General features: G+C 43.0%; 1 protein-coding gene across 3 annotated transcripts in view; it reads left to right on the top strand.

The window, feature by feature from the left end:
- Nucleotides 1–9,941, top strand: part of duox (dual oxidase) — a 91,175-nt gene extending 81,234 nt beyond the window's left edge. For all 3 annotated transcript variants that reach the window (XM_043680278.2, XM_043680277.2, XM_043680276.2), the window contains exons 31-34: nt 1,921–2,079; nt 5,482–5,637; nt 6,843–6,971; nt 8,982–9,941. In XM_043680278.2, the coding sequence (XP_043536213.2) occupies nt 1,921–2,079; nt 5,482–5,637; nt 6,843–6,971; nt 8,982–9,104 (567 nt within the window). In that variant the 3' untranslated portion in view covers nt 9,105–9,941. The remainder of the gene's footprint in view (nt 1–1,920; nt 2,080–5,481; nt 5,638–6,842; nt 6,972–8,981) is intronic.
- Nucleotides 9,942–12,439: the final 2,498 nt, after the last annotated feature.

The raw sequence follows: 12,439 nt of genomic DNA, 5'->3' as shown, positions 1-12,439 counted from the left end.
TGACATCTTTTAAGAATGGGAAAAGGTGTCATTCAGGAACAGTCACACAATTCCATTTCATGTCTTCCTAAGATCATACCTGCTGGTTATTAATGTGCATCAAACCCTTATAAGCAGACTGTGTGTCACGTCCTGAAGTCGGGTGTGGTCAAGTTAAAGGAAAAGCAGTTACAGATGAAAATGTACAGCACCTGTAAATGATAAAGATAAGAATGCTATTATGATAGCTCAAGTCACGAGAGCAACTTGATGATTTTAGATTTTTCAAAATTAATTCATGTGATCTGAGCATCACTGGCCAGCATTTTATTGCCCACAAAATGCCTTTATGAACTATAGCGATAGGGAAACTCTTCACCTTACCCTGCCTGGCCTATATATGATCTCCAGACTCACCAAAACTGCGTGAATATTTCATTATCCCCTGAAATGGCCCAACAAGACATGTAGTTGTATTCAGCGGTCAGTGACAAGCCAGCACATCTCAACAGCAATTAGGAACGGGCACTGTTAGTGCCAGCACTGACAGTGAGGTCCATAATGTTGTAAAAATTATTCTAAACTGACTTCTATACTTAATCTATGACTTGCCACAGATGGAATTTTAATTGCTAAGTTTGCATTGAAATTCATTAATTGTCTTGAGAATGATAAACGTATTCTGATGCCATGGCCTACACACCCAATACTGAAGGCATTGTTTATCACAACAACAGTCAAGTTAGCAAAATGAAATGATTGAGAGGCTCTTAAATATGATCCTGGTGGAATAGTGACAAGGCAATTCCCAGCTGATGGAGAAATACAGCATGGGAAGAAGCTATTCAGCCTACCCTGTCAGAGTTGATCCTCTGGTCGAGCTACACATTTAATCTGATTCCCAGTTTTTCCCCCCAAAGCTCTAATTGTGGTTCAACATTGACCAACTGCTTTTAAAAGGTGCTGGACTTCAGGGGTGGCTCAGTGGTTAGCACTGCAGCTTACCAGCTTCACAGACCCAGGGTTTGATTCCAGGCTTGGGCGACTGTCTGTATAGGTTTCTTCTGGGTGCTCTGGTTTCCTCCCACAGTCCAAAAATTCGCAGATTAGGGTGTATTGGCCATGGGACATTGCCCCACAGTGTGCAGGCTAGGTGGGTCAGCCATGGGAAATTTTGGACTGGGTAGTTTGACCGCAAAACATTAACTCTGATTTCTCTGCACAGAAGCTGCCAGATCTGCTGAGCTTTTCCGGCAATTGCTGTCTTTGTTTCAATAACTGAATGTTAAACTCCTACTATGTTTCTTGTACCTTTTGTGAATTGCTGAAGAACTGGGGAATCTATAGTTTCCCCGATGCTGTCTCCATGGAAATGCATAGGCCAATCAGATATGATGAGCTGCCCAACCAGCATCCCTTCTCCAGTGACCCTTCTCAGAACTGAGTTAACTCTGATTTCTCTCCACAGATGCTGCCAGACCTGCTGAGGTTTTCCAGCAATTCCTGTTTTCGTTTCTAGTGTTCTGAGAACATGGGTTCAAATCTCAGCACGGCAACTGGTGGGAATTTAAGATTAGTTAATAAATTTGGAATAATCAACAGTGCCATGCAACCATCATTGATTGCTGTTAGGTCACTCATGTCCTTCAGGGAAGGAAATCTACTGTCCTTACCCGGTCTGGCCTTTAAATGAGTCCAAGCCTACAGCAAGGTGGTTGATCCTTAACTCCCCTCTGAAATAGCCCTTGCAATCTGTTCAGTGCAAGGGTAAGTAGGGATGAGCATCAAATACTAACCTGAGCAGCAATGCCTACATCCCTTGGAAAGTGCGAACTTCTTAAAAATTATCTTGGTCTTGACCAAGAATTACATTTTCAAATCACAAAGTGACTGCATACTAAATGCCTTCTGACTGACCCAAAACTTTCCTGTGTCCTGCAGATATATCTGGACGGGCCTTTTGGTGAGGGTCATCAAGAATGGAACCAGTTTGAGGTGTCCGTTCTGGTTGGGGGAGGCATCGGTGTGACACCATTTTCATCAATTCTCAAAGACCTCGTCTTCAAGTCATCTATGTTCAGCAAGATCGCCTGCAAAAAGGTAACTAAAAGAAATCTGCTAAAGCAAGCTCTTTTACAAACGTGTTCCACCCTTACTGAGGTGGGGGATAGTACATCACTCACTCCAACAAACACTGTTCAAGGTTAAGATCGCAGATGGTGGTAAGACTGAATGAGTCAGATTCCAAAGTGAAACCTGGCTTGATAGACCATAGGTTTTTATTTTGCAGTTTGTTTACCATAGTGATCAGTCACAGAACATATTATCGAGAGGCTGCCAGTGTACTTTGACTTATTATATCAAAGAGAAATCAAAGATCTGTGTAACTATTTGGTAAGATCTTATCAAAAAGGAAGATTCAACCTTTCTCCCAACAACATCATGCACAGATACACAACCCCAGTGGAATAGCATTCCCATCTTTACTCCTTAAATTCTTACTCAATCGATGAGGTTGCAAGTGTTTTCTTTCAGAAATGTTCTGCACGTTCTCCAGATATGATTATCAGCACTTCTTCCCAAGGCACACAGGCTGATTTTTTAAGGAAAGCGAAAGGTTTTTTTTCCCAACCTTGTTATCTTGTACTGCTGAAACAGGTTAAGACTTCTGCCCAGTTCTATGGGTCTGGAAGTTGCCAAAAATAGACTCTCCCTTCTGCCCATGTTATGGACTAGGCCAGACCACTCAAAACATTCTTGTGCAGGCACCCAGACCATAACTTTGCAATTTGTTTCGGTAAGTGTGCAATGAGAATTACCCGGAGTAAGTTAGCTAGGTTAACTACTAGGTTTTAAAACAGACAGAAATGTATTCACAAAATTATACAATGAAACAAAGAACAGAATAAAGAGCATCTACAGAACTCAGTCTATCCAAACTAGACTGTTCCAAATATACACAACAGTCCTAATAAGCAAACCCCCTTAAAGCAGTGAGTTGAGGGGTGCGTATGTTAAGTTACTATATTTTGCATTAGGATTAAGTCTTGGCACAATATTGTGGGCCTAAGGGCCTGTTCTGTGCTGTACGTTTCTATGTTCTATGTTCTAAACCACAGTTTAAAAATGGAACAGATGCTTACAGGTTGAAGTTTAGAAGGGCAGAAGAGAGAGAGAGAGAGTTTCCACACAGTTCACTGTTGAACTCCCAACTAGCTCTGGACTGAACTGCTCAGCTAGAGAGCTGATCACTCCCTTTTGATTATACAGGTTATTTGTAAAACATGACCTGGCTTTTATTGGTAGAGGAATTGAGTTCCGGAGTACTGAGGTCATGTTGCAGTTGTATAAGACTCTGGTGCGGCCGCATCTGGAGTATTGTGTGCAGTTTTGGTCGTCATACTATAGGAAGGATGTGGAGGCACTGGAATGGGTGCAGAGGAGGTTTACCAGGATGTTGCCTGGTATGGTAGAAAGATCGTATGAGGAAAGGCTGAGGCACTTGGGCTTGTTTTCATTGGAGAAAAGAAGATTTAGGGGTGACTTGATAGAGGAGTACAAGATGATTAGGGGTTTAGATAGGGTCGACAGTGAGAATCTTTTTCCACGTATGGAGTCAGCTATTACAAGGGGGCATAGCTTTAAATTAAGGGGGGGTAGATATAAGACAGATGTTAGGGGTAGGTTCTTTACTCAGCGAGTCGTGGGTTCATGGAATGCCCTGCCAGTAGCAGTGGTGGACTCTCCCTCATTATGGGCATTTAAGCGGGCATTGGATAGGCATATAGAGGATAGTGGGCTAGTGTAGGTTAGGTGGGCTTGGATCGGCGCAACATCGAGGGCCGAAGGGCCTGTACTGCGCTGTATTCTTCTATGTTCCTCTATGTTCTATGTTCTATGTTCTATGACCACTTTGACCTGAGGTCTCATCTGTTCACATATAAACAAAAAGGCCTCTCAATACCCTTTAATCTCTATACTAAACTAGTCATCTCGGAAATGGGAGTGGTTTATGACCCTTCTGAAAGAAATCAATGACACAGTATCTTTGAGAAAAGGAACAGCTTTTAGTAAAAGAGACCAGCTTTGTGACATCGGTAAGAATCTGCTGAACTCAACTTACTCCCTGGCCTCTAGTCTCCCTCTCCCTTGTCAGAAAAACAAGACAATAATAAGTACCAATTATCTCATCAAGTTGCTTATTGAGTTGTTTAGGTTAAATCAAATGATGTCTTAGAAAGACTGTCTTTAGTTCACTGTTCCAGATGACTTTCTGACCCAGGTCTTAAAAAAAAATCGGACCTTCACAGCACTGAAGACAAACTCCTCTCAAATTTCAAGCTAATGTTGATCTTGCTCTTTGTACACCCTCTTTGCAGTTATAACATTGTAATCCACATTCTGTTCAATCACCCTATGATCTTTGTATGTTTGTATGCTATGACCTCCTGTACTACATGCTAAACAAAACGCTTGACTATTCTTAGGTACATGTGACAATACTAAAGCAAATCAAAATTTACCTTTATATTAGAATCCAACTTCCCAAAATTGGTAATGTTATTAACCTGCAGTGCAATTTTAATCAAAAATATATCTCATGTCTTCCGAACTTGAAAGATTTACCAAGATGTTGAGCTACAGGGAGAGGGTGAATAGGATGGGGCTATTTTCCCTGGAGCGTCGGAGGCTGAGGGGTGACCTTATAGAAGTTTATAAAATCATGAGGGGCATGGATAAGGTAAATGGACAAGGTATTTTCCCCAGGATAGGTGAGTCCAAAATTAGAGGCCAAAGATTTAAGGAGAGAGGGGCAAGATTTAAAAGGGACTTAAGGGGCAACGTTTTCATGCAAAGGGTGGTGCGATATGGAATGAGCTGCCAGAAGAAATGGTGGAGGCTGGGACAATAACAATATTTAAAAGGCATCTGGATGGTATATGAATAGTCAGGGTTTAGAGGGATAAGGGCCAAGTGCTGGCAAATGGGACTAGATTAATTTAGGATAGCTGGTTGGCATGAACGTGTTGGACCAAGGGGTCTGTTTCTGTGCTGGACATTTCTACGACTCTGAGTCTAAGCAGAAGTGATGTGAGAAACCCCCTTTCCAAGCAGCGTAGGATCAGGATGAAGGTGTGCTGCCAGAGAGTGTGCTGAAGCATGCATTTATTAGGCCTTTCAAAGGGAACTGCATTATTATCAGGAAGAAAGGAACTGCAATGTCAAATGGAGAAGCTGGGGATGGGTGGCTCTCCATGAATTTCTCCTTCTAAGAGCCAGCATAGATATGATGGGGCAAGTGGCCTCCTTCCGTGCTGTAACCATTCTATGATTCTTAATTATTTATTGAAATGCCTCATAATTGTTCGCTCCTGTTACATCTCTCTGGCTTTCTTTGCTCTAAGGTGAACAACCCATCAAGTTTTCTCTGTTTCTAAAATCTCTCATTCTTGGCACCAAATCTTTCACACGCTCAGGTGTACTCACCCTTTTCTCCACTAGGTCTATTTTATCTGGGTGACTCGGACCCAGCGACAGTTCGAATGGATGGCGGATATAATTCGTGAAGTTGAGGAGAATGATAAAAATGATCTGGTTTCTGTCCATATCTACATTACCCAACTCGCTGAAAAATTTGATCTCAGAACTACTATGTTGGTAAGTAATTGTGGTTTCATCTCCTGGTGAGAATTGTGAACTGACAACACAACAATTTCCATGACCTGAGATGCTAGAAAATTTTTCACCTGTTTGTAAGACATTCCTTTAGCCGCCAAGGGATTTGGTTTAGCTCAGTCCGTTGGATGGTGGGCATGCAGTACAGCGTAAGGTGGGTTCCATTCCCACACTGGCTGAGGTTATAGTGAAGGACTCTGCTTCTCAACCTCTTCCCTCACCTGAGGCATGGAAATTCACTGGTTGAAGCACTATCAATCATTGCTCTGTAATCGGAGAGCAGCCTTATGATCTGATAAGTTGATGATGAAATTCCCTTTGTCTCCAAAGGTCAGACAACAGAGATTAACATATGCCCTATATTCAATATAAGCCAAACACAACTTACTTCTAGATACTGATGCTACGGTGCACATGCTGATTTTGGAACAGTCCACAACATACCAATACACCAATTGCCAGTTTATATACCACTCTTGGACATCTCTGCTACATCAGCCAACGTTGAGGTGGCAAATCCATGAAATAGGGAGGATTAAATCTTGGTGAAGGATAGTTGCGAATCAGTCTGTTCAAAGATGCTATGACACCCCTCTGGTGAAGGTAGGATTTGAAATTGGGCCTTCCAGGTCAGAGGTAGGGACATCACCACTATGCTGCAAGAAGCCTCTAAATGTTGATGATGATTAATTGATCACTAGTGACCAGTTTCAATTCTCTATTATTTAAAGTCAAGTATTAACCAGCTATTGCAAGGCTCAAAATATACAGGTCAACCAGATGTTCACAGGACCTTTACATGGGGTACTGTAGTTAACTCGATGAATCAGAAGTGCGGTGCTACAAAAGCACAGCAGGTCAGGCAGCATCCGAGGAGCAGGAGAATTGATGTTTCGGCCATAAGCCCTTCCTGATGAAGGGCCAGTACCTGAAACGCTGACTCTCCTGTTCCTCGGGTTCTCCCTGACCTGCTGTGCTTTTCCAGCTCCACGCTTCTAACTATGAATTTCCAGCATCTGCAGTCCTCACTTTCTCATAATTAACTCGATGGTTAAGAGTGACTAGTTTTATTCACTAATCATCACCATAATTAAAAAGGCTACTGTCCACGCTTTTAATCCTTACATTTTATTGGCTTTCAGGTGTTAATGTCATTAGTACTTTTCTGATGTTTCTGTCTCCTTTAGTATATCTGTGAGCGTCACTTCCAGAAAGTGTCAAACCGCAGCCTATTCACAGGACTTCGTTCTATCACTCACTTTGGGAGACCCCAGTTTATACCATTCTTCAACTCACTACAGGAGGTTCACCCAGAGGTGAGTTCAGTATCTGCTTTCATGTTAAGACAGTAACACCTTACGCAAAGGGCAGTACAGTAGCTCAGTGGTTAGCACTGTTGTCTCACAGCACCAGGGACCTGGGTTTGATTCTATCCTCGGGCGGACTGTCTGTGTGGAGTTTGCTCGTTCTCCCCGTGGGTTTCCTCCTACAGTCCAAAGATATGCAGGTTAGGTGCATTGGTCATGCTAAGTTGCCCATAGTGTCCAGGGATCCACAGGCTAGGTGGATTAGCCACGGGAAATGCAGAGTTACAGGAATTGGGTGGGATGCTTTTCAGAAGATTGGTGTGGACTCAATGGGCCAAATGGCCTGCTTCTACACTGTCAGGATTCTGTGTCTGCTATCAACGAGATCAAGGTCCTGACTCTGTGTCTTCTTTTTGTCTCATTCAGGTTAGAGAACTGAGTTTTAAACTCCTTCATTAGCCCCTTTCAACAGGGCTTTCATACTTGCAATAAATAATTGGGTGAGGACACGGACTGAATAGAATTTTTAAAAGTCCAGCACAAAATGGTCCAGTTCTGTGCTGGACCCTTATGATGGGAAATCCAATTCGTCCCACTCCTCTGCTTTTTCTCTACAACTCGGTAATTTTCATCCTTTAGGTGGCGTATTTAACCAAACCTCCTTTGAAGGCCACATTCGCAAGGAAACTGATACACCTCCCACCGTATCAGTTGATGCATTCCAGGTCATTGAGTAAACCTGTTTTGCCTCATGTTAACTTTGGCTCTTCTGTCAAATGACTTCAATTTCTGGCTAGCAATTGTTCAGCTATTGGAAACAGTTTCTCTTTATTTACTCTGTTTGGAACCTTTGCAAGTTACAGCTGCATATCATGAAGGGAAGATAATACATTCCTGTCAGTTACCATCAATTCACTTTTTATATAAAATGCCAGGTTTGAAGATTCACAATAGAGGTTAGCTGTTCGACATCAACAATAATCTTTAGTTCAAAGCTCTACTATAACATTCTTTGATGTTGAGACTGATGCTTCTATTACTGACCGAAGATCATCTTTAAATGATCTCAATCATCCTGGAGATCAACTCTGCACAATCCTCTGAGGTAGACATGTGTCCATCAGCAACCAGAATGAGATTGTCCAAAATTCAGTATTGGCCAGGACACTGAAGAGAACTTACTGTTTTTTCTTGAACAGTTCAATATGACCTTTTCTGTCCACTTTGTGGAACCTGGCTTAAGACTTCAACTGCAACTTCGACAGTGCGGCACTCCCTCAGTACTGACCCTCGGCAGTGTGGCACTCCCTCAGCACTGACCCTGCGACAGTGCGGCACTCCTTCAGTACTGACCTTGCGGCATTGCAACACTCCCTCAGGACTGATTCTCCAATAATGCGGTACACCCTTAGCACTGACCCTCCGACATTGCAGTACACCCTTAGCAGTGACCTTCTGACAGTGCGGCACTCCCTCAGTACTGACCCTCTGGCAGTTCCTTGCTACTGCACTGACCACTAGCTGAATTTTATGCTCAAGTCCTGGGACATGAACCCATAAATTTCTGACTCAACAGCGATATGCTCCCAACTGAACTCTCAATGAGGCTTAGGTATTTGTAGCTGGAACATGTTGGAGTCAGGTGGAAATCTTCACAAATTATAGATTGCTTCCCTCCTCAACCCCTACCCCACTGCCATCTCCATATATGTACCCTTCAACCACCATCACCTTCCAACTTGTTCCATGTGCTCAATTATTCTGCAATGAATTATGCAGTCTGGTAAGGGATCATTGTTCACCATGCTTGATTGACTGAGCCTAGATGTTGTCTCAGTGATAAATAAGGGGAGCTGGAGAAAGTTGCTGAAGATAGAAGCTGAATTTTGTGACTGCAGAGATTTGAAATCTTTTGTATTCTTAAAAACAAGAGTCGGCTGTGAGCCAATGGGGTGGAAGGGTGGTATGCTATTGGGTTGGACTGGATCAAAGCTAAATTTGTTTAAACTTTATTAAAAGGTGGGAAAAATTGGAGTTTTCAGCTGTGGACCACCAGGACTGACCAAAAATGTGGAGAAAGCTTGTCAGCAAATCAACAAGAGAGACCAGGCTCACTTCATGCATCACTATGAGAACTTCTGAACTTCTGATCAACTGAAAAGATATGCAGGAAGATCATAATTTATCCTCGCAAAATATAATCACAGGACATTTAATTACTCATCTCTGTTTTTTTTGTATCGAATTTGTCACATTCTTATCTCTCAATCATACATTTCCTCCTCATCTGATTTCAACACAATTCAAAATTGAAGCCTCCAAATTGTATTGACGACATTGAATGTGATCACATGCTGTCCACCACTAGGTGGTGCCATTGTTGATATTTATTCTTCGAGGGATTGGAGGACCAACATAACTAAATTCAAGTGAAGTCTACATTCTCCTCAGTTGAGCGGTTATTTTAAAAATGATGTTCTGTAGGTTTGAAATGTTTTGCTCGACTTACCCTTGAAGAGCTCAACTAGATCGTGTTGGGCCAATGAGCTTATGTGTTGTACATGGTTCTTTGGAAGCAAAGGGGCTAATGGAACAAGTAAGATTTTCCTCAATAATTCTCATCTTCATCTGCCATTCAGACTCTGAGAAGTTGCATGGGTACTAATATCTTGATAAATCTTTGTAGGGTCAGACAGTCATATTCTACCAAGTGAAGAACGTTGAGGGATTTGGATAGCACCAAAGGTAGATGTATTCTTCTATGATTAAGACAGAATACTATAATGAGGTGGGAGTGGGGAAGCAATGGCCTAATGGTATTCAAAATTTGTGAGAAGATTTGTAGCTCGGGTGCTTGTTGTTGTGGTTCTGTTCGCCGAGCTGGGAATTTGTGTTGCAGACGTTTCGTCCCCTGTCTAGGTGACATCCTCAGTGCTTGGGAGCCTCCTGTGAAGCGCTTCTGTGATCTTTCCTCCGGCATTTGTAGTGGTTTGAATCTATCGCTTCCGGTTGTCATTTCCAGCTGTCCGTTGCAGTGGTCGGTATATTGGGTCCAGGTCGATGTGCTTATTGATTGAATCTATGTATGAGTGCCATGCCTCTAGGAATTCCCTGGCTGTTCTCTGTTTGGCTTGTCCTATAATAGTAGTGTTATAGGACAAGCCAAACAGAGAACAGCCAGGGAATTCCTAGAGGCATGGCACTCATCCACAGATTCAATCAATAAGCACATCGACCTGGACCCAATATACCGACCACTGCAACAGACAGCTGGAACTGACAACTGGAAGCGGCAGATACAAATCACTATAAATGCCGGAGGAAACATCACAGAAGCGCTTGACAGGAGGCTCCCAAACACTGAGGATGTCACCTAGACAGGGGACGAAACGTCTGCAACACAAATTCCCAGCTCGGCGAACAGAACCACAACAACCTAATGGTATTATCCTGCTATGCCACAATGTGGCATTTGAATTAAAACGTCTCTAATTAAGAATCTAATAATGACCATGAAGCCATTGATGATGTCTAGTTCACGCTGGGGAAGGAAACTGCCATCTTTACCTGTTCTGGCCTATATGTGACTCCAGACCCACAGCAATGTGAGTCTTAACTGTGTTTGAGGCAATTAGGGATGGGTAATAACTATTGGTCTAGCCAGTGAGGACCATGTCTTGTGAATGAATTTTTTAAAAAGTAGTAGCGTTGAATGTTGAAGGGGCTTTGGCTCGGAAACTCAGTTCCATGCGTACAATTTTCAGGCATTGAAATGGCCTGCTATGCTGCCATTATGGCAGGATTGAAAATTCTCTGCCTGCCATATTACATTGTAGACAAGCAGGAGGGTGGGAGACACAGCAAGTCAGGCAGCATCAGGAGGTGCAGGAGTCGACTTTTCGTCTATAACCCTTCGTCAGGACCCCTTGGATTCCAGCATCTGCATTTTTTTTTATCCCCTGCCATATTGCAATAGGTCTCTTTGTGGAGGGAGAGAGACATCCTGAACTGTGGGAAGAGTCTGAGTAAACTAGGAGCCGAACCATGTCACTAGGATAACTGATACACAGTGTTTAAGATGAAATGGTGCAAGCGAGAGCTGCCCGGGGCAAGGAGGAGGAAGCAAAATAGTGAAGGATGTGATACAATGATTGTAGGAGAGGGATTTAAAGTGGGGCAGGGGTATGGAGGCTGCAAATGGTGATGATGTGGACAAACACCAGGAGCAGAATGCCCTTACCTTGATGATCCTGATGAAATCATGGAGCATTTTTGTTGCTTGGAGTATTGCCATTGGTGCAGGCATGCCAGTGTGTAGTGGTGCCAGTCCTAAGCTTGGATAGACCTGGAGGGTTAGCAGCTGAAGGGCATTTGACTGTAAAACTATTCAACAATTTCAAATAATGGTGGATGTGAATGGATATGACCCCTATGCCAGGATGTACTATGTAGGCAATGTTCAGGCTCCCCATCTGTGGATTGAGCAAGGGTGACCATGCAGTGGATGAGGATGACCAGTGATGGAGAAGGGTTAAATTCAATTAGCAATGTGACCCTCAAGTCAAAGGGAGGATGCTCAGAGAAGTGGTCATACCTGGAGCTGAGGCTGTTAAATGTTTGTGCGCCCTTTCCCCATCAGCAGTGGATCTGGTACATGGAGGGCTTTCTGTCTTCAAGGGGGAAGAGGAAACGTGGTGCACTCCCAGGCTTCTAGGAGCCACGTTTCCTTTTCCCAGACTGTATATCCCTTTAAAGGATCAGCCCAATATCTAACACCCCTCAAAAAGGCCAATGATTAAAGGTTGGCCTGATGAAGGGTTACACCCGAAACATTGACTTCTGCACCTCCTGATACTGCCTGGCTTGCTGTGTTCTTCCAGCCTCCTGCCTGACTACTTTGCATTCCAGCATCTGGAGAACTTTTGTCTCTAACCAATGAATACCACGGGCTGGCCTGATCACGTGTTTATTGCAGAGTAATGAACTACCTGGGGTTATGCTGATGGGCACCCAGTGCCCAATGCACCTCTCACACATCCAAACCCGACCCTATCCTTGTATATGCCCGCTTTCACATGCTGCCCGGGTCCTATGCCACACTCTCCTTTGAGAAGCTTTTGCCAACATTTCTGAGCAGGGAGACGGCTGACCCTGGCATCGTTTTCAATGTGCCAGGATCACTTTCACAGCAAAGGTTCCCAATAGTGATTTATATTGATTTAGTGTAGGAGAGGCTTTTAAAACTGAAATCACTCAATTACCTTTCCATAAACCCCACAGCTAATAGAAGTACTTTGACTTGTTAATTAGATTGAAAAGAAGTCGATTATTTATTAATACTATCAATAGAAATTGGGCATTGTAGGGAAACATTTGCTGTGTGTAACTATGCGTTTTTTGACAATGAAATGTAAATAATATAAAATAATGTAAACCGTGAATTACTTAATGATGGTTGTCTCCATTGAATAAAAAAA

The sequence above is a fragment of the Chiloscyllium plagiosum genome, unplaced genomic scaffold (assembly GCF_037043375.1).
Source record: "Chiloscyllium plagiosum isolate Xiang-an unplaced genomic scaffold, Cpla_swu_hap1 HiC_scaffold_42, whole genome shotgun sequence".
In the NCBI taxonomy this organism is placed as follows: Eukaryota; Metazoa; Chordata; class Chondrichthyes; order Orectolobiformes; family Hemiscylliidae; genus Chiloscyllium; species Chiloscyllium plagiosum.
This window is presented reverse-complemented; position numbering and strand designations above follow the sequence as displayed.